Source organism: Marmota flaviventris, chromosome 11 (assembly GCF_047511675.1).
Source record: "Marmota flaviventris isolate mMarFla1 chromosome 11, mMarFla1.hap1, whole genome shotgun sequence".
In the NCBI taxonomy this organism is placed as follows: domain Eukaryota; kingdom Metazoa; phylum Chordata; class Mammalia; order Rodentia; family Sciuridae; genus Marmota; species Marmota flaviventris.
Genome location: NC_092508.1, coordinates 34,092,225 through 34,115,142, shown reverse-complemented (window position 1 = coordinate 34,115,142; position 22,918 = coordinate 34,092,225). Strand labels below are relative to the sequence as shown.

Here is a 22,918-nt window from a genome sequence, read left to right as displayed (position 1 = left end):
ATGCTATCCAAGCAGGTTATGATCCCAACTATGGTTCTCTAGGCATCTTGCAAACTAAACAGTAAATATGAACCTCTCTAACAACTTATAGTCAATATTCACTGAACAAACTTCAGTGTGGCAAGCAAAAGCTTTATCAGCTCTGGCTATTCTGACAAAATTTAGTTTCAAAACTTGAATATTTTTCCTTTCCACTTTCTTAAAAATCCTATTTTTCCTTTTCATCTGAAAAAGTAACTACCGACTCTCTTTCATGACCTAGTTAGTTGCATGCAGACACCTAAATGTTCCTAAGCTTACCTTTGGCAAATGTCACACTTAAATGCCTTATGTCAGTGTCATTTACCTTTTAAGCTACTACATGTTCTGCAGCTGAAAAATGCAGACAGAGTCACCTGTAATTAGAAAAAGAACTCACTCAGGGTCAGGTAACAAGAAAACAAAAGCAATGGGGCAAAACACAGAAATCCTTGAGTTATAAGGAAAACAAGTAAATAGATAATGTTCTTCAAAGTTCTTTTGATGGCAGATAAATGTCAAAATGACTATTACTATTTTAGCTAAAGAGCTCTAGAGACTTGAGTGCATTTGGGTTGGAAAGGTGAGGAAACAAAATTTAAGCATTTATTCTTTGCTAGACATAGTTCTACATGCTTTACATGCATTCTCATTTGATCTTCATAACTCTATGGAGTTATAGTAAAGATCATAAATATTTCATCCATAATTCATATAATAACCACTGCTAGTAAAATATGTCCTCCTGGACAATTTTTTCTAGTAATGATACTGCTTCCTATTCTGGGGAATATGGGGGAATTAGAGAAAAAAGCTTAATGCATTTACATGATATTTGTGTAAGATAAACAGGTGTTTTTTTTTTTTTTGTTGTTGTTGTTTTTTGAGGAGCTGTATGTCAGGCACTGTATTAGGCACTTTTACATACACCAGTTCATTAAATCTGCATTCTTTCAGGTATAGATTGTATGTGTATAATTTCACCGTTCATAGATAAGTAAACTGAGGTAAGTATTAAATTTTCAACCAAATTCACACAGTACAAAAATATTTCAGGGATGAAACTCATCTCTAACCAATTCCTAAATTTCTGATTATCCTATTATACCACATACTTCTACTGCCATTGAATGAAAATCTGTTACCCTTATTCCTTGTTTGACCTCCAGAAACTATCCATAATACATGTAATCATTTTACCACTTTAGTGCTTCTAATATGCAAAAACTTCTATTGTTTTTCTAAGTTTCCAGATCATCAGGTTAAACAACAGTAGTTCTACCACTCAGTCCTCCAAAGCATAATCTGCATTTTTAATTCAAACAACAGTGTTCTACAAAGGATTTTAATAAGTGACAATGAGCAAATACAATAAAGCAAATGAGTCTGATTAGGGAAAATACAAAAAACAAAAGCAAAAATAAAATCATGCAAAGAACTTTTAGCTCTGCCTTTCCTGGCAATCCAAGAAAAAAAAACAGTAAGGTCTGTTACATAATTCTTTATTAGCAAAATCTTAGTAGTTCTTTAGTGGGAGTGGGTTTTCTTTTTTCCTTTTTTTTTTTTTTAAAGACAAAGGTTTATTTAGCAAAGGTACATTCAAGGGAGAACATGGGCTATCTCAAAAGTACAAAGCTTTGGAGGTAAAGGAAGGAATACACATTTAAGGAAGAAGGTGGGCCATCTCCAGAGAGAGAAGGGGGGGAAGGTGAATTAAAAAAAAAATATATATATATATATATATATATATATACATAAACAAATATGCTAAGCAATTTAGTAATGCCCTAGGCAATTTTCCTATGGTATGTAAATAAAAAATTACTCAACAGAGAAAGCCTCAGTATTGTTCACAGCCAAATGCATTTATAATTGCCTAATCTAGATTTAAGCCATTTTATGTAGTACTAAGTCACCCCAACTGAAATTTCTAGAGCTCTTTCTAACAGTTCCTGAAAAAACCACTACCTAATAATCACACAATAAAATGTAAATATGCTTGGAGGCCATCTATGACCCTTCAAGGCACTGCTTGGTATGTTTATAGGTCAATTTATACAATAGCACAAGTGGTAACAGCAATATACTCTCCTATGGAAGCAAATAAAGGACTTGTTACAATTTTTAAAAAATGTAATCCTTTTAAAGAAAATGTGGTTTAGATTAGCAATTAAGCAACAATTAACAAATTAATATCCAATAAATTCGGGTTCTAATCTCACCTCCACACTATGGCTCTATCATGAGATCACATGCCTAGTAAAGTGTTCATTAAACGTTCCCTATTATCAGTATTTTTAAGCTTCAACTTAAGCATGCAGGTCTTTTGCACGTCTCTATATTTCATTCCACAGAAAAAATGGTCAATAAGTGACGAATGATACGCATTCGGTGTTCAGAACCACTGCACAATATAATAGAGTAAAAGTAATATTTTTTTTCCAGATTGCAATTTAACTAGGGGAAGGTATAATGGTTCTATTATTATTTCAACAGTAAAATGAAAAATAATGTTTCAACATGATTTTAATTTAAAAAGCTCTACCAAAAGATCCTAGTTTATCAACATTTTACAACCCAGCACTGTCACAAGGTGACTGTTCAATTAGTTTGGTTATTCAAGCAGGGATAACATCGAAAGTTCTCCCTACAGTGGTGGTTTGGGAACACGATACATTCCTTCTCAACTGGCTTATCTCACGGGGCACTTTACTACTTTCCTTACAGATCTTTACAGTTTTCTTTCCAACCAGAGGGCTCCGTGAAACGGGAGAAGACTAATAGTCTTCCCAGTGCGAACCTCTCACCCCAGTGGGCCTGAACCTCCCGCCACTGACCAGTTGGCTGCGCTCCATCAGCCCCTGGTTCTAGTGCCCTAGGACGGTAAAGAGGGAGGTGCAACGATCCATCTCCGAGTGCTGAGGGGAATCCCCGGAGACCAGCTACTGCCACCCAGGACGCGGACGCCTCAGCTTGGCCGCGGGACTGGAAGCACCTGAACTTACCTCACAAGCTCCAAGCTAAGCAGAAAAGAGAGGCAGGCTACTCCGAAGCCCAAAGCCCCGCTTGGTCTCAAATAGGAGCGGCTCCCGCCGCTTCACGACGATGCACAGAATTCTGTTGAATCGTTGCCGCAGAAAAGGAGACTACCCACTGCACCAGAAGCCAACTTCTCTTAAACCGCGCGGGGGCAGGTAAATGCAAAGACCCCCGGAGGCAGTCTGGGGGATGGGAGACCTGCGCGCTGCACACCGAATCTCCCGCCCTGCTTAGGGGGCGGTGCCCTGCCAGACCAATAGGAAGCGGAGTTCTCCAAGAACGACAGGTATGTTAACCAGTCGGCGCCTACCAGTAGGCCTTACCCATCAGGAAATCTGAGGAAAACGAATCCCTAAGCACAATGTTCCGGGGCTTTCCTTTCATCTTTCCGTTTCCGGGGAAAGAAGGAAGTGTCCTGGGTCTGAGGAAGTTTGTGGAGGCTACCGGCTGCACGGTTCCTGTATGTCTTGTGGCAGTCTTAGTGATTTATTTAGCTATCTTTTTTTAATGAAAAGGATAATGAAATGGATTCTCTCTCTCTCTCTCTCTCTTTTTTTTTTTTTAACTTTTTCTCATTTGGCCTAAAAGGTAGGATCTCGTTCATATCAATGGCTTGCGGTAGGGAGGAGGGGAGACGTCCTTTTTTCAAAGGTAAAAAGTAGGGCCTGAGTACTGGAAAGGGAGATGGGCTCAGACAGTTAATAGGACGGTAAGGCGCGGAAAATAGAATGAACTGACAAAAAGAAAATGAGGGAGAAAGGGAACGAACCTGGCTAGGATACATACAATATTACTAACAGAACTATGTCGTTTGAACTCATTCATTATTCAAAACATTAGAGTTCCATGGTACCCAGAAGACGAGGATACAATATTGAGATAGACGAACGCGATTTCTCCCTTCACACTAGCTACTACACGGGGAGATGGTGAACGGATTATACTGAGAAACATGCTACAATATGGGAAGTGCAGTGTTTATTGGAACACGTAGCAGCAGTGTCTAATTTAAATACGAAGGAGTCAGGAACAAATTCTTTGAAGAAAGAGATGCTTAAGCTACAACCTGATGGCTAAATAAACGAAAGGTAACATTTTCCACGTAGAAGGTCCAAATCAACATAGCAAGTGTGTAAAGTGGTTAAGAGTTGGGTCTGTTATTATGGAGGGCTAATCGGTCCCTGTGGCACTGGTCAGATTTGTATTGAAACGTCATTATATATAGGGAATTTAAGAAGGCTAAGGAAGAGATGGAGTCACACTATTTGGCAGCTATGTAGGGAATTTAGTTGAGAAAAGTGATGGTAGCCTTGCCATCTCAATATTCCATTTTGGTTAGCTGGAGTGAACAACCAAAAAAAAAAAAAGAAGAAGAAGAAGAAGAAAGAAAGAGCTGGACGTGTAACTCAGTGGTAGAGCACAGTGAATGTTCAAGGCTCTGGGTTCAATCCCAAGCACTACGGAAAAGAATGAGGTAATTTTCTGTGCATTAGAAATATAGTATTTGGTACCTGCCGTGGTGGCCACACACCTGTAATCCCAGCACCTTGGGTAGGCTCAGGCATGAAGATCAAAAGTTTGAAGACAGCCTGTGCAACTTAGTAAGACCATGTCTCAAAATAAATAAAGGCTAGGGATGTAGTTCTGTGGTAAAAGTACCCCTAAGTCCCCAGACAATAAGCAGCCTGTTCCTGGCAAACTGGAGGATTGGCTTAGTTTCTAGATCTTGTCATACTTAGTGGAGGAATTAGAGTTCACAAGGTGAACCTGAGAGGATCTAGACTGTACCACCAGTACAACTGAGAGTTAGGAATAAAAAATCATCCTAAAACAGTTGTGTTGGGGAGGGAGTTATGTGGAAAACTAGGAGCTTTAATTTGGCTCCCCAAATACTAGCAATTAGTCATATATGAAATGACCTACCATTTAGTACACACTTGATAAAGGATCAGTAGGTCATTACTTGTGATCTAGGAATAGAAGAATGTGGCCTCCAAAACCTACTTTCTAAGTATGTCCTATACCAAAAATAGTGAAACATTGAGCCTCCATACAGGACGTGAAAGATGATTTCATCAAGTAAATAGTGAAAGATTAGGCATAGTGAGCCTTAAAAATAGGTAATTAAGAGGTAACTAGCTTTAGAAAATAATTCTCAATAGAGCTCTAGTGTGTATAAAAGCCACTGTTTAAAAACAGTTGTGTCAGTAGATTTCTTAAAATTCTGATTTACTTTGAGGAAATGAAGAATAGTACTTATCTGACACTATTGTATTAATACTGTATTTTCTTTAAATTGTTTAAAATGGTTCCTGGCACTCAGTAATTTGGTGTTTAATATGAAAAATCTTTGGACCGTAAAATATGTTGATCTACCTGGATGAGAGCTGGATGTGTGTGGAGGAATAATGCCTCCACTGTCTTATTAACGTCAGGATTGTACTACAGTACCTTAAAAGAAAATGACGTTTACCATCATATTTTTTTGTGAATATTCTAGAATTTTGAATGAGCAAGTATAACAACATTTCTAATAAAAAGGACACATTGAAACTGCCAACTGGTGAATCTCATTCTAACAAATGCAGATCCAGTCAAATTCACTTTCAGGCCTCAAGTTTTTTCTTTTGGAAGTGCTAGCTTTTGTATTGATGATGATGATGATGATGATGATGATGATGATAATAATAATAATAATACCAATGTGTTTTTGTGAAGCTTTGGTCCATAGCAAGGAATAAGAGTCATCAGGAAAAAAAGGCTGAGTGATTTTTCTAGAAAGTCCATATAAAGAAAGGGAAAGGAAAAGTGTGCATGGGCCTCAACCCTTGATTAAATTCATGTTGCAGAAGACGACTAAATAACTTACACACCATAGTCTATGTAAAAGGGTACTGTTAATAATGTTGGCTCTTCTTTATAAGGATCCATGTAAGAAAATTTTCTAATAAATATTTTCAGTACTAGATATAGTTGTGTTTCCACTGAAAAGCTGATTTGTTTAATCTTAAGGAAGAATCATGTAATTAATTTTACTTCTTTCTTTACATTTGGCTGCTTTAAATTAGTACAAAGCTAAACTTGTATCCCTATAAATAACATACAGAAACATACGGCACACATTTTATGTATTACTTTTAATTCCTGCCTTTGTAAGTTGTTTCTTATTGTGTCATATTTTAATAAGTTTTATATATTGCCTTACTTTATTTAGTAGGGTATAATATAAAGGTTCAGATTTACATGAATAAAATTTCATGCTTTGAGAAAATATAATAGAAGAACTTCTGTAAATGAAAGGACTATTTAGGTAAGAAAATCAACCCCAGGAAATCCAATTAAAAGCCAAATAAAGCTATATTTTTATCCTGTACAAAAGAAAATTTACATTCTTAATGTAAGTAGATACACCTAGGGGCAAATTACACATCTCTCAAGAAACACAATATTTAACATCTTAGATTATGTTTCTGCATTGCAGACTGATAGTGAATTTTATACATCTTTATTTACAATAACTTAAAATATTTTTCATCTCTGGCAGATATTTACAAGGTCAACAGTGACTACATTTCACATTTCAACAATCAACAGCATTAATCAGTTCAGTAAGACAGGATAATGGCTTACATGCACCAGTAAATATGATCTTAAATGTGCAGTTTTTTTCCTTCAGTTCTGAAAGAAAAATGATTTTTTTTTTTACTAGTCCTGGATTGAAAGGTCATCACTTAACAGAAATTAATTTTTACATGCCTATCCTATTTAAACTTTCACCAGCACTCATTCTCTGAATACTTGGGAAATTTATTCCAAGCTATCAGTTGAGGCTGGGTAAAACAACAAAACAGGAGCTGATCTATAACATCCCATATCCTTTTATGAAACAAACATTTTGTGGCTATTTCCTTTTACTTGTCCATTGCTACAGAGATCAGATTACATAAAACCACACTAGTAAAAAATCTTTCAGAAACTGCAGGTCAGAAAAGCCAAATTATCTTGAGAAAAACAGTGGGAAAATAATCTGCACCATAAAAACTGTTTCATTTAGCCAGTTAAAATGAATATAAAGCCAGTGTAATTATTAGTGTAATAATCAAAAAGATTCAATGTAAAGTAGTAGATGAACTTATTACAAATATTTTCAAACACCACATGAAACATAATCTGTCAATTCAGATTATGAGATTATTGAGTGATTTCAGATAAAACTTAAAAAAAAAAAAACACCAATCATTATAAGAAAGCCAATTTTTTCTTTCCAAGATAGCTGATCAATACATTCCTTACTTTGATATATGAAAAGATAATACATATAGAACCTGTTTGGAACATCAGTTAATTTACAATTATATTTCATGATTTCAAAAATCATTTAACAACTAAACCTTTAGTTTTTTTATCTATACATTTAAAAAATTAGTATTTTAGCTTTTCTTAAACCAATGTTTTTATACAAAGAAAAAAATTGATCATGTACGTAAATTTTGTAAACCATACCAGTTTAACCAATATCCTACTTATTAGAAATAACTACCACTGAACAAAGAGGTGCATTTCCACAATTTCCTCCACATTTTAAAAACTATAATATCACACAATATACCAATTTAGTAATGTCCCCTTTTGTTCAATACTGATAAGCCAAATCCTTAGTTTTATTTAAGAAAATGTGAAAATGTGCCATAAGGAATAATATTTGTAGTTAGCCTTTAAATAGTACTTTGCCAGAATATTGAAATCTTACTGGTATAAGAAAACCTCAATTGGAAACTTATAACTATTGTATACTTGTTTTCCAGGTCAAATAATCTTTTAATATTTTCCCCAGGGTATGCAATCCTGTGTATAGGTCAGATGGGCTTTATTCCTTAAGAGGTGCTTTAAAAATTACATTTGGTCAATAACATTTTCTTTGGTAAATCCATAATGAAGATGTAAAAAATTTTCTCTGATATAATTAACACTGAGCTCTTCACACTCAAATACAACAAACCAGATTGATATCAGTTCACTAGCTGGGGATGGATGGATTGTCCAATTAAATTAATTTCTCTGAAAATAAAAGGATCTCTTTATTAAGCCTACCTGCAAATACAGAGTTTTTAAAAAGGACTCATTTATACTTAACCTGTACCTAATTCTACTTTTTGGTAAAATCTATATTAAATATAATAGCATAATAGCAGACATATAAGTATGCCTTAATTTGTAAACATCATGAACACATTTTCTCAAAATATAGAAGCAGAACAACCCATATATTTCTGTACTATGCTGCCAGTTATTTCCTAGCTTTCTGCTAATTTCTATTCTGAATTGTTTGCCCTTGTGTATGTTTCTCATGGGACTGATGCCTAAGATTACAAAAATACTGAAAAAATGACCAAAATTTTGTTGTATGGTCAGGGTTAGGAAAAAATGTGCTTATATGGGCAGGGAGGTTAGAAAGTATCTCCTGTAATGAACAGTATTTTCCTATAAATGTTCAGTGCCAGTTTGATATACCCATTAGATACACACAATGCAAGTAATACTAAAATTTGTATTATGTTGTCAGTTCTGACCATCTTAGCATGGAAAATTGTACCAATCTGGAGATTCATTATGATTTTATTAGCACTATGAGTTTTATACTGCATTCTATCTCCTTATAATCTGACAAATATTCTAATTTTAAAGAGTCTAAACTAACAGTATTTAGTTGGTTTTCAAACAACTTATTTCTAAAAAGCACTTTTAAAAAATTAAAGTAGTACAAATAAGTGTCTCAACCAACTTGGTGGTGAAACAATGACAGTAATCATTCAACTTGAAAGCTAAAAAGTCTCATGTTCAGACTGTTTAAGAAAAGTACCCTAAAATTCTTAGATTTTCTGATCACTGGCATGACTTATTGAACTTTTTAAACTGAAAAACAGATAAGTAACTGAAATACTGATTTTTTTTCCAGAAAACCAAACTTACTTTGTAATATAATCCATGATCAGAAATGGAGAGATCCTCCTTGCCAGTGTTTTTACAATATGCTACCCATAAAGACAGATACTAATATTTTTATTTACAAATGAACATGCAGAAAACTAAATGACACAAACGACTGTCAATAACTAAAGTACACAAAAGTGGACCCATACAAACCTCACAAAGCGAGGTAGGAAAAAACACCCCACTTCATTAAAATATTCACAAAAATAGTGCAAACAAAACAATCTGAAATTATTCTCAGTATTCCAGTGTCTAGAAAATAATTAATTTAAAGCTACTAAGTGGAATTCGAGACTACAGGTTGGAAATATTGAGCTTATGTATCTGACTACTGCATTTAAGACATTTTATGTGATATATACACTTAATGAGATGTTCACTATTCCATCATGGAATCATAAGCTTCACACCATAACATTTTTTTCAGTCATATAAGGAAATATTGCTTTCATCTTCTATAAGCACATTAAGGTCCAATTTCTCTTTACATTAGAAATCAATGGAATCAGATTTATTTAAGCTTTTACAATACTCCATTATGAAATACAATGAACTGGCCACCTTATTTGCTGAAAGCTGGCTGATTCAAAAATTATTTTAAAATAGCTACAACACTGAACAAAACCATTTCACTGAGCTTACTTTGCATTTAAATAAATCCCCACAAATATAAACAACATGGCAGCATATCATCATTATGTGGCAGAAAATGAGTAAGGCGTAAATTAAAGAATGTACCTATCCTTATATTTGTAAAAGATACCTATTTTTTTAATACTTCCCCATCTACATTTATCACTCTACATTTTTTTCTGGATTTAATACTTTTCTTAATGTGTTGTATTTACCAACTACTAGACCAGAAATGTAAAGAAGCTGCAGAGATGGAAAGTATTTACGTACCATATTTACCATAGTATGGATAAAGAGTGGCAGTGGGGTGTTAATATGCATTTCATGGGAGATGAGGGTTGATTCTGGCTCTGCTTCTTAGTTATATGACCTTGTAGTGTCACAACCTCTTTGAGTCTCGTTTCCTGAGGATGAATGTGTGTGGGGAGACTAATTATCTCTAGGGTCTCTTCTAGCACACAAATTCTGATTCTATAATAAATAGGCACAGAAGAGTGGATTTGGTAAGTAAGGGTGGTGATAGGGGATCAGGATATTAAATTACAACTATTTCCTCCTTAGCTTCTTAAAATATTTTCATATTTAAAAGTCTCTCCTAAGTTAAATTTAACTTTTCGTATACATTTAGTTTGCTTTCTAGTAATATGATCTTAAAATTAATGTCATACGAAAGAATTCCCAAACTCTTCTGGTATTTCTTTATATTCCTTAATTCAACCTGGCACAGATGGCACCAAATAGTTTTATTATAGAAAACAAGTATTTTCTAAGTGTCTTTTTCATAGATTGGTAAACTTTTTTAAGGAGGTATAAAAAATATAAAATAAAAGACTGTTAAAGGACAAAGAATGAATATTGCTGGCGTGTATTTGTATACCTGAAATAAAAGTATATTAAATACTAATAAATAATGCAAAAGGAATTTAAAAGCCTGAAATTTTGATAGTTAAACTTTTTTCATTGTAACTATATCTTATACAGGAAATCTCTTAAGACCCTGAATGGAAAGTCTAAACTAAATGAAATGTTTCTTCATTGGGGCCAAATATCACCTACAAGAAAACAATTGTTACAGGGTCCTGAAACATTAATCTATATGTTGGGGCTAGGGATATAGCTCAGTTGATAGAGTGCTTGCCTTACACGCACAAGGCCCTGGGTTCAGCAACACACACACACACACACACGTATACACGTACAGATAAATAAAATCCTCTAAGATGAATTTTTTTTTCTTGCGATAATGGGGATTGAACCCAGGGGCACTCTACCACTAAGTCCTTTTAATTTTCTGAGACAGGGTCTTGTTAATTTAAGCTTCTAATTCTGGCTTTCAACTTGCCATCCTCTTGCCTTAATCTCCCTAGTTCTGTGATTACAGGCTACTGCACATAGTAGCAAGATGAAAAAATTTCAAATTAATTTTGCAGATATAACAAATGATTTCTTAAAATATTTTCATATTTAAAAGTCTCTCCTAAGTTAAATTTAACTTTTCGCTACACATTTAGTTTGCTTTCTAGTAATATGATCTTAATGGAATTCTTAAAGAGAATTTTTATTATAGCTTTTACTGTAATTTCATTTATTTGGTATTTCTTTTGTGCTTTTAATTCAAATGCTTGATTTAGATGCCAATACGTGCACAACTTGTTGAATTAAAAACAGCCTATATAAACCAGGTATTTTTGCCATAAAATGAGGAAACTCTGGCCATAGCCAAGATCTCATTCCCTGGTGAGTGCAATATTCCTTTCCTTACATACCTGAAACTTTTATAGTATGCTATAAAGTTGTATGCCTCATTTATTTTGGCTGTTCAAAATTTTCTTTTCACTTACCTGGCATCTCTTAAATATTTAAAATATATCTTTGTGATATATTTACATACCATACACATATACATAAACCATCAACTTTTGCCTGGACTTTGGCAATATTCTGGATACTAGTTCAGGTTCTAGTTTTTCATTTTCATATGAGCTGAAAAATGTTACAGACCACCAAATTAAAATCCTTATGAACATGCTAACACCCTGTTTTTTTTAATGCTCTTACAACTGAAAACAACGGGGATTTTAGGTGTGGAAAAAAAAGGCATTTTCTTAGTTATTATCACAAAATTATTTGTAATTTCAATTGGTAGAGATAAAATTTAAAACCATTAATAAGGAGAATACTTGCTTTCTATAAACTCATTTTTCTTTCACAATAATAAAGTAAATGCACAAAGCACTAATAACTGTATTTTGTGGAAGGATAATTTATAGCAGTTCAAGTCACAATACTGATTTTCAAAAACCAAGTATATTCCCTTCTTTTTCAAACATTAGAGCTCGAGACCCAGAAGAGGTTATAATAAATCTTATCAATCAAATCAGAATTTTAAAAAATGTTTTAAAATCAATAATGTACTTCTGTAGCCTTATAGCAGTTACCAAATGCTACTTACATACATTCAACATCTAGCTTACTGGCATGATTTCAAAGTTTTATAAAAATGAGAAACTTTGCAGATTAGAAGATACACAAACTGCATTATACTAAACACAAAGGCAGTGTAGTCCTTATAGGAGAAATCAAGTCAGTACCCCCTGGTAGAAATGTTCTATAAAAATGTGTCACATTGAAGCATCAGTGTTTTCAGCCAACTATCTGTCCCTGATGTATTTCCTTGGAGTATATGATCTATCAGGACTTTAGGTTTATTAATCCAAAATGTCTGACTGAATTTAGGTACATCTAGAAAGCAGCTGAAAGGGTTTCTCCAAGAGTCTAACATCACAGAAAGTGGATTGAGAAATCCCTCTCTTTACCTGAAGACGTACAGTTCTACTTCAGTCATCATCAGCTCACAAAGAAAAAGAAAACACCAATCAAAACCCCCCTCAGACACAATTGCAACAAGCTAAACAAAAACCACCCCTCCCCCAACAAAACCCCAGCACCAAAGTGTCAATCATTCCTGGGAAATAGAACATGCTCCTTGAATTCTCTGATTTGTTAGCTGTTCAAAATTTAAGGACAGAAATGATCTTAAGTCCTTGTGGGAAGAGGGAAGACATGTTAATAATGACTAGAGAGCCATTGAGAAAGTGCATTATCAATTACACAATCAACTTAGAGCCCCACCCTCCCAAAGGAGGTGGCTACAAATTGATTTAAATGCCTCAGTAACTGAACAACTAAGTCCTTGGGATAAAGAAAATGGGGGAAAAAAAGAGCTACCCTCATTTTAATGAAAAAGTGCAGCAGTCCACCACCTTTCCCCATGCTTCTCAAGAAAATGATTGCACAGACTCAGAGAAGTCCCAAGTCATAGCAGAACCTCTGAGGCACTCCTGGTTAAGAGAGAAAAAAATATGATCCAGTAATCTTCATAGTTCTATAGATTATGTGAACAAACCCGTTTTGTCTTGTTTTTGAACAAAAGCCAAAGAATCATAAGGATCATATACACCACTTCCTCTAGTGTATCCTCAGTCTCACAGTGTTGAAATGGGACCAATCAGCCTATGATGGATTGCACATCACCCAAGGAAAAAGGAAGGCATGGAAAAGGCAAACGTGTTATACTGCTTCACAAACACATTTACAAGGTACAGGTGAAGAGAAGATATAGGAAGGAGGGAAAAGAAAACCTTATTGCTGTTTTCATACAAAATACAGTATGAAGATACCTAAACTAAATCAAATCTGATTACAATGACCAATATTTTCACAATGTGGGATGAGTGTCTTCTTATACAATGAAATGTTCCGTTTAAAAGGTAAGCGAAGAGAGGATGTCAAAACTACACCTGGGATATTAGCTGCATATTGAAACTTGGGGATCGAGACTGCTTGGTTAAGGGGGCTCCTGGGCTGAGGAGCTCTTTACCTTCACCAGCTTGACCTAGCCGGTCTTCCTGTAGACTGATAGTTGAATATCGATTAGCATTATTAGCTGCTAGATTAGTAACTCCCTCAGTGCCAACCCCAATGCTGGTACTTGCTTGACTGCCATTTACATAGTCAAATGATTTACTTGAGGAAGCACTGGCTGTCCTGATTAGACTTAAACTATTGGTTTTTGGCACCACCTGGCCAGCAGGCAGGCTCAGGTGTTTCTTCATTGGTGTCAGTTCAATGGAATCTACACTAAGATCAGTTGGTTGTTGAATATACTGCTTGCGAACTACTGAATCTCGAGGGATCTCACTGGATTTGATGGCAGAAGCTGTTTCTTTATCTTTGGCTGAACGCCCAGTTGCTACTTTCCGTAAGCTTCCCCTCTGAGAAGAGGATGGTTTGGTCCCAATTGGCTGGCTGCTGAGGGAAGCCCCTGATGAAAATCCTTCATCTGCATCATTCAGGTTTACAGACTCCTCTCCTCCATTTACACCCTCAGCACCTAAAAAATAAATCAGAAAGACTTAGTAATAGCTAAATTAAGTTAAGTAGCAGTTGTGAATAACAACACTGACCTTTTTCTTAACACTTGCTATGAGTTCATAATGATCTTACTATCAACACTTCTAAGTAATTTAGGAGAATAAATCTATACAGAATTCTAATATACTATTTATTGTGTTCATTTAGTTTTAATTACTTCAGTTTTTATAAAACTATTCACAAACTTACTTAATATACTATTAATATTTAGGCATATAAAACCAGGCACAATACATTAAATATATAAATACATTTATATTTATAACTCTTTATAATATACTGTTTTTCATTTGACATGAACATATTTACCTATTGTAAAACAATTGAAACCTTTTCCTCATATCTTCTTTAACCCACCATAAAATGTACAAAAGGGACTCTTCCGATTTCAGTTACCTAGAATTATACCAAAACCTGATTTATGCCTATAGGCCAAAACTATAATAAGATTTTATATTTATCAAGTTAACTGCTTCTCTATGGCTTAAAGGCTTTTAATATTGAACTAATAGATTTTCTAACTCAAATCTAAGAAACTACATTGCTTCCAATAATTTCACAACCATATTTTGTCTTATGGACAGGACTACTCACTGGTTTCCATACTTTCCTGAACAATTAATATGAAGAAAACATTATCAGGGAACAGTGGTAAAAAACTAGCAGGGATACTTAAGAATGATTTTCATTTCCTACATTATATATTTTAATATTTTAGATTCTAGCATTGAGATGTACTACTTTTTTTAAAGTATTTTAATCTTTTATTTGTAGTTGGACACAACATCTTTATTTCACTTATTTACTTTTATAATCACAAAATATTATAATGCCCCATTACATTTCACTCATAAACTGTAGTTAACATAAAAATCTGTATCTTGAGTTTTTGTGGGAAGAGAAGTATATATAATACATTGATCATGCTATTCCAGAAAGCCCAATTATCTATTGATTGTATTTACTTTCTAAGAGACTATATGACCATACTTTTTCTTCTTTCAAAAACTGATATTTTTCCCAGACTGCAAATAAGTTTAATCAAATCTACAAAATAGATACCAGCATTATAGTTAGAGTAAAATGTTAGGAAATAATCTACACAAATATTACTTTGAGATACAAGTTACCTAAGTGAAAGATATATAAAATATTAAAAACACAATCTTTTACTTAACATAGTACCTGGAAAAATAAAAATACATTCTTGGTTATATTTTCTCATGGATTTGTTATTTCTTTCCTTCTAAAGAATGAAATAAGCTATCCTTAAAGCAAAAGGCACCTTGTTATATATATATATACATATATATATCCAGCAATTTAATGTTTAATCATGCAAAGCTATGTGAAAATGCATTTACTAAGAAAAGTAGCAGCTGACACCATGTCTCTCAACCTCTTCAAGAGAACTGTATATAATGTCCCATGAAAATTGAAACTTTAATTTACATATTGTTTTAGTAATTTACTTAAAATTAGTATAAAGAACTCTAAAATGCCCAAGAAGAAATAGTTACTAATTCAAAAGTAGTATTGGTAATATAAAACAAGGAATGAACAGAAATATATCATTGGATTTATCTATTAATTAGGAAGGAGACTGAGAGATTTAGTGCTAGCTTTGAATCTTGCTACATGCAGATCTTATGCCAAAGCAATATGGCCATAAAAGAGATGATGGTAACATGAAGGCCACCATGCAAGAGAACCTACTGGTATTTTATGTACTAGGAAATGGTTCATTATAATGGAACAATGACTATACTTTAATTATAGGAATCATCTTCAGTTTAATAGGTAGGTGATAGGTTAATATTCTCCCTGAATTTCAACATATAATATCACAGTTTTAACTATAAAACTATTTAAAACCATCATACTTTAAAACATTTTTAAAAGATCAATTGTCTACATTAATTCAAAAGCTCTGGCATACTACAGAATTACCAAAACTTCTCATAGGTTTTAGTAATTTCCTTCCTTCTGTTTAAAAAACCTTAAGAAAGAAAACAGGCAATTCTCAAAACATTTTTCTTTTAGTTTTCTCTCTAGGTAATTATAATACTACTCATGATCCAAAGAACAATCTGTAAAAAAAAAAAAAAAAAATTGCCTTTCCTATTCTACTAATATTGATTTAAAACTATAATTAAGCTAGACTAAAGGGTAAGATAATTGTTTAGAAATTTCAAACACACTCAAAACTTATTCCCTGCTGGATGTGGTGGCTCACAGCTGTAATCCCATCAACCCAGGAGGCCGAGGCAGGAGGATCTAGCCTCAGCAATTTAGCAAGAATCTAAGCAACATTATGACACCCTGTCTCAAAATAAATAAAAAAGGCTGGGGATGTAGCTCAGTGTAAAGTGCCCCTGGGTTCAATCCCCAGTAAAAAGAAACAAATTTATTCCCCTTTCCTTGTGGTTTTATATCACCAATCCCTCACTAAAGCTAACATTCTACCAGTAATTAAAAATATGAAAATAAGGCATTTAAAGATTTAATAGGATTCAATAGAATATTAAAGAGAAATTAACTGTTTTGATTCCTTTTTCAAAATGTATGACTTCTGATGAATTGGAAGCAATATTTCAGACTAATCTAACACTTCCTATAATTTTATCAATACTAATTACCCATGCTACATTTAACACATACTTTCAATAGTCCTAACAATGGTAGAAGATACTTCTTAAGTAGCTCATTTAATCATCAAGAATATAAAGAAATAAGATATTGTTCAATTTAGGCCAACTCTGGGTTCCATACTCTCACTAAAATTGATTGCTAGGGAAAGTATAAAAAGGGAAGGCTGCATCTTCCATAGCCATATAAAGAAGAATCTGAAACAGTACCAACTTCTCTGGGTTCCTAGATCATGCACATGCAATACTGTAAAATGAAGGTTGACTGTCCTGGGCAAATGGGCAAGGGCACAGAGTATAGGTTTAAATTCTTACTGAGCATGCTCAAATTTCTAATGCACCAAAAAGAGAAAGACTTCCTTAAGGTGGAAGTTAATTGCTTTATGTATGTTTTGCTTTAAGCAAAAATATGTACCTCTTTTAAAACTACATGGTTTATTATGCAAATCAGTATAAAGGTTTCACAGTGGCAACACATTGGGTAATGAAAAAGCTATTTACCTACAGTTCCCTCTTTCACAAAGCTAACTCATGGCATTCCATGCAAGGCAGCAAGTAAATACTTTCCTGGAGGACAGAAATGTTCTTTTACAGAGAGTGATGGAAGATGGTAGGTAAAAAATTCTCAAGATACCTACATTGTAGAAACAAGAAACTACTAGGATATCTGATCTCTAAATAATACATTTCAATTCCATTTGGGAGCTACATAATAGAACCATGATTTACAATGAATTATAAAATGTAGTGTGCACCAGGACAGCACGTATATGGAGGAAAGTGTCAGTAATTCTCTAGACCTAGGCAACTTAACACAAGGACTATAAAAATTCAATCAATATAGCATACTCTGTCAAAAAGGTAAGAAATTCTTATTAGATGTTAATTTAACATCCTAGAATTACAGATAAATTATCAGCCCCATTTCAATTTCCCAAGTATACTCATGGTTTGAAACTCTTCACAGATCTTTAAAGAATAAGTTATTATATAAATACATTTATATTAACTATTAAGGCTCATGTCCATTGGGTGCATTTTTTCTTTCCTAATGTTAGAATAAACATGCTCAGTAATGAAAAAATTCCAAGCATTTGCAAATCTTTTGGATACAGGCCCCTGCCTTGTTAGTAGCCATGCCAAGCTGTTCTTTGATTACACAGGGATGCACACTCCAGGCCAGCACAAACAGTAACTAAAGATTGTACCTAACCTGGTGCTAGGCATATAGGGAAGAGAGGTGCTTTGCAAGGAGAAGCTAATACACCCTGGGGTAGTGGAAACACACACTAGAATGGAAAGATGTTCTGCTTGGGGATAGAGAGCCAGGATCCTTCTCCAGCAACTGCCTCACTGACTTCTGCCTCCTCATCTCTGTCCTACCCTCTGTTGTGGCTGCTGCCGAGTTGGGCTCCGGCGAGCCATGCTCAGGGGTCCTGCGCACCAGCACCTCCCCCTCTTGCACACGTTTGATCCCTAGGTCAGTGGAGCCGTGTTGGATCGGGGAGCCAGGAATACTCGAGTCAGCCTCGTTTGAGAAGTCAAAGCCATCTGGGATTCAACATATAAAATTTTAGTGCTTTTGTGCTGCTCTATTCTTTTCTGAGCATTCTGACCCAGGCAGATAAGAGAATGTTTATATGGATATGATATTAACACAAACACTATTTATATAATTACATGTGTGTGCATAGCTTGCACGCACATAAGGCAGCAGATGAACAATGTGAGGTTTGCAAATGAACAGGACAGAAAAATAGGGATTAAATGGCAATTAATATCTCTTAGGCAAGACAGCTTGACTATTCAAGAACTGTATGTCTTATGAAATACTGCTGGGTTCAGCACATATAAAAAAGGAAATGCAAAGATATAAATCCAAAACCACAGTCAATTATTTTATGGATAGCTTGTATTACACTGTTAGTTTGGTTTGTCATAGTTATCTCCCACAGTGCTCATACATGCACCTTTTATTTTTTTCCTCAGTAAGTTAGCAGGCTTAAACTGTTTTCCTGTTGTTACTACTAGTTCAAAAACAGACAAAAATTCATCTGATCTTATTTTTGTTTTAATATTTATACAGCAGTATAACATCTTTCTACCTTATGTACACATATATTTATAATATAACAGTAAGCATTTAATCACATTTCTAAGAGCTATCTTAAAAACTAAAAAACTTTTATTTTAATTATATAAAGTGCTATAATACCATGAGTTAATATAGTCTATACAAACAGTGAAAAATTTACTTGACTCCATGAGCATACTATGGGGATTTTGTACTTACCTTCTCTTCTCCATCTATGCCGACGGATTGAAGCTGTTGTAATTGCAGTCCGAGAAATCCTCGGCACTGTTGGGGTGACTTCCACTTTAAGCACTTTCTGGCCCTCTTGTGAAGAATCAGGAGCATCAAATGGTAATGAGTTTTTCATGGCATTGGCAACCTAAAATGATAACATAAGGTGTACAAATTTACAACCAACAGGCAGCTTTTGCTTATTCTGTACTTCATGCTTCTGTAACTTTTGGAATATGTATTTAAAACCTATCCTAATATAACAAAAGTACAAATGTGTCAGAAATATTTGTATCTCCAACATTCTGTATTACTTAAAACAGGTTTTTCAAAGGAGAATTTATTTTTAAAAATGTGAGTCACTGGGTTGGGGGTGTAGCTCAGGGATAGAGAACTTGCCTAGCATGTACTAGGTCCTAGATTTGATCCCAGTACCACAAAAATAAGAAAAAATAGAAAAAGTGAGTCATACCCCACTGATTCTTGGAGTTGTTGACTTTCAAGGAGAAAAAATATTTACCATTTTGCACCCTGATGTAAGAAAAATTAGAATAAGCTTCTAGTCTTCACATGATAAATAACAGGCAAAAATTAAGTGGTTTTGTTTCTTCTTCATTTGTTAATTAGGCTTTTCTCCACTTCTCTATTTCCATAAAGAGAAGTCTTCCTTAAATACTTCTGGCATTGTGCCACACTACTTTCTGCTAGCTTGGAGAAGTGAGAAACCTGGTTGGTGAGTAATTGAGAGTTGACTAGTTAATGTTTCTTAAATGGGTTACTAACCTAGCAAAGATCTTGACCTAAAGGATTATCTTTCTCCTTCCCTCTCTATTTGGCCAAACACATATGGAATGTATCAACCTGGATAGATGTGCCTGACCTGCCCACTCAGGCCTTCTCTCCAGTGGACTACTAGATAGATGAGTAAGGAGTTAAGTATCTGAATTTAGTCTTTATCAGTAATATAGATGATGCTTGTTTCTCCATATGCCAACTATTTGTTCATGTAACTTGCAACTTGAATAAGGAAAGGGTTATCATTTATTGGGTCCTTCAGAGATGCCAACAAAGAATAATTGATTAACCTGTACTGCTTTGGAAATGTTACTTTATTAAATTTTTTTAAATTTTCAAGGTGGTTACAAGGATAAACCATGAATTTAAAGAGCCTTAAAAATTCAAGTTATGATGATGATGATGAAAATTTTTTGTCCTATTACCTGTTTTAATGTAACCCTTAGTGTAAAATAGGGGATACTAAAATGAGAAAAATAGGAATTTAATATCAAAGAACTATTGCAAATGGTACCTTAATAAATTTATATTCAGCTTAAAATATTTAAAACAAAGACATAGCCAGGCATGGTGACATGTCTCTAATTCTAGTGATTCAGGAGAATGAGGAAGGAGGGTGACGAGTTCAAGGTTAGCTTCATCAACTTAGTGAGACCCTGTCTTAAAATAAAAATAAAGAAGAGCTGGAGGTGTAGCTCCGTGGTAGAGTGCCTACCCCCCATCCCCCCAAAAAAGATAAACTTTTTTCAAAAAAGTACTGCAGCTGGGCGCAGTGGCACACGCCTATAATTCCAGCAACTCAGGAGGCTGAGAGAGGAGAACTGCAAGTTCAAAGCCAGCCTCAGCAAAAGTGAGGCGCTAGGCAAGTCAATGAGACCCTATCTCTAAACAAAATACAAAATAGGGCTGGGGATGTGGCTCAGTGGTCAAGTGCTCCTAGGTTCAATCCCAGGTACTCCCCCACCCTCCACCTCCCAAAAAGTACTGCAAACTGGAAAGAAATTAAAATGATCCATAGTCAGATCATCTAGTCAACTATTATTATTTTGATTCCTATGTCTAGATTTTTAAAAAGCTGTATACTAATTTTCCACTTAACACAAACTAGCATTTTTCTTTTCTCTTTCTCTCTTCATTCCCTTCCTTTCAAATGGAACCCAGGGTCTCATGCATGCCAGGCCAAGTTTCTACTACTGAGCTACATCCCTAGCCCCAGGATTTTTGTTTCATATAAGTTGTCAAGCTATAATTTTATCAAGTAAATATCATAATAAATCATTTGTTGCTTGGAACTTTTTTTTCTTTTGGTACTGATTGCAACTTTTTTTTTTTCTTTTGGGATTTACCACTGAGCCACATCCCCAGCCCATTTTATTTTACTTTTTTAAAAAATTTTGAGACAGGGTCTCATTAAATTGCTTGGGACTCACTAAGTTACTGAGGCTGGCCTTGGACTTTGCAATCCTCCTGCCTCAGCCTCCAGAGCCACTAGGATTACAGGGGCATGCCAGTGAGCCTGGCTTGCTGTGGAACATTTAGACTAGTTTTATTGCTTTGCCATTTAACATAACACTGTAATGCTGTGCTTATAATACACGTTTTTGGTATTTAGTTTCCTGGGATACACTACCACACATGGAACACAGAATGAAAGAACACATACACACATTTACCAGACTGCTTCCACAATGAGATGATCAAAGTTGTGTCATACTACCACCACAGCACAAAGAATGTCTTCCTCAGTGGATATTTACATTTGTCTTTATATTTATCATTTACATTTTTGACATTTATTTTGTAAAGCATAAAACTTTCATATGCAGGATAAAATAACTGGCTTTTTCTTGTCATGCCTAATGAGAATATTTTTTTTCTTTGTTCACTGCATATTCTCTTTGCATTTAAAACACTAATTGTTTAGAATTTAGGTATTTGTGAGGGGGCATCAAACTCATTTTAGCAATTCATCATCTCACTTCTATCACACCCTTTATTCTAGAGATTTCAATAACTTATATTTAACATTTCTTCTCTCTTAAAGGTATTTCAAGACATTTAATTCTTTAATTTACTGAATTTTACTTTTATTCTAGCTTTCTAATTTTTTAAACTTAGTAGTACCTTCTTTACATACAGACATGTTATATAAAGAGTAAGTCAGTCAGATACCTGTAATTCCAGCCACTTGGGAAAGTGAGGCAGGAGGATAACAAGTTCAATGCCAACCTGGACAACTTAGTGAAAGGATGTCTTAAAAGGGGGAAAAAAAAATGGAGTAGGATGCTGGGGATGTAGCTCAGTAGTAGAGTGCCCCTGCGTTTAATTTCTAGGGCTAAGGGGGGGGGGGGGGAAGTAAATATAACTTACCAATAGTGGTTGAGAAAAAAGTTCTAGTTGAGCTCTATAAATGATGTCATCGAGAACTTCCTGGCCAAGGTCCCACTGTCCATTATACCTGTAGATAAGCATATCATATACTATCTTTAGCAAATATCTCTAATCCTCACATAATTTTTTAAAAAATTTTAAGTCCTACTATTTGGGTTGTAAATAAGATTTTCACATCAAAATTTTCCTTCCTGGTAATGGGGATCAAACCCAGGGGCACGATACCAAGGAGCTATACAGCCAATCTTTTTAATTAATTTACCTGGGATAGGGTCTCACCAAATTGCCCAGGCTGGCTTCAAATTTACATATCTTCCAGAGCTGCTGGGACTATAGGCATGTGTCATCACGCCTGGCTTCACATCGATTGTTATATTACTTCATTTCTACAATCTTTTAATTTTGGTTATAATAACAAAGGAAATTTCAAATACTATGTTTAAAGTAGTTTATAGATGCTTCTTCAAATAAATTGATTTTTATCACATGTGGTTAATATTCAATCATATACTTAATGCATTCATGAAAACTTGAGTTATGAACTTTTTAGAAATAATTTTCCATACAGAAAACCTGAAAATTTTTAGGATGACTCTAATTTTAACAACTAATTATATTATATATGTGCTACTTTAAAAATAAAGGAAACTACATTAGAAAAACA

The 22,918-nt window shown here is 34.4% G+C and overlaps 2 protein-coding genes across 10 annotated transcripts in view; both read right to left on the bottom strand.

Moving 5' to 3' along the window:
• Window positions 1-3,274, bottom strand: part of Orc2 (origin recognition complex subunit 2) — a 41,491-nt gene extending 38,217 nt beyond the window's left edge. For 2 of the 4 annotated variants that reach the window (XM_071618930.1, XM_071618931.1), the window contains exons 1-2: window positions 3,024-3,274; window positions 347-395 (exon numbers count right to left, since the gene is read on the bottom strand). The gene's annotated coding sequence lies outside the window, so the exon portion shown is untranslated. Of the gene's footprint in view, window positions 1-300; window positions 396-3,023 lie in introns of all 4 variants that reach the window. The other 2 variants (XM_027941995.3, XM_071618932.1) reach the window with 2 other exon arrangements.
• A 3,121-nt stretch (window positions 3,275-6,395) lies between these two features.
• The window catches only part of Hycc2 (hyccin PI4KA lipid kinase complex subunit 2), a 78,162-nt gene continuing 61,639 nt past the window's right edge, over window positions 6,396-22,918 (bottom strand). For 5 of the 6 annotated variants that reach the window (XM_071618925.1, XM_071618924.1, XM_071618926.1 and 2 more), the window contains 4 exons: window positions 22,234-22,321; window positions 19,057-19,216; window positions 18,147-18,314; window positions 6,396-14,074 (listed from right to left, as the gene is read on the bottom strand). In XM_071618925.1, the coding sequence (XP_071475026.1) occupies window positions 13,476-14,074; window positions 18,147-18,314; window positions 19,057-19,216; window positions 22,234-22,321 (1,015 nt within the window). In that variant the 3' untranslated portion in view covers window positions 6,396-13,475. The remainder of the gene's footprint in view (window positions 14,075-18,146; window positions 18,315-19,056; window positions 19,217-22,233; window positions 22,322-22,918) is intronic. The other variant, XM_071618927.1, reaches the window with a different exon arrangement.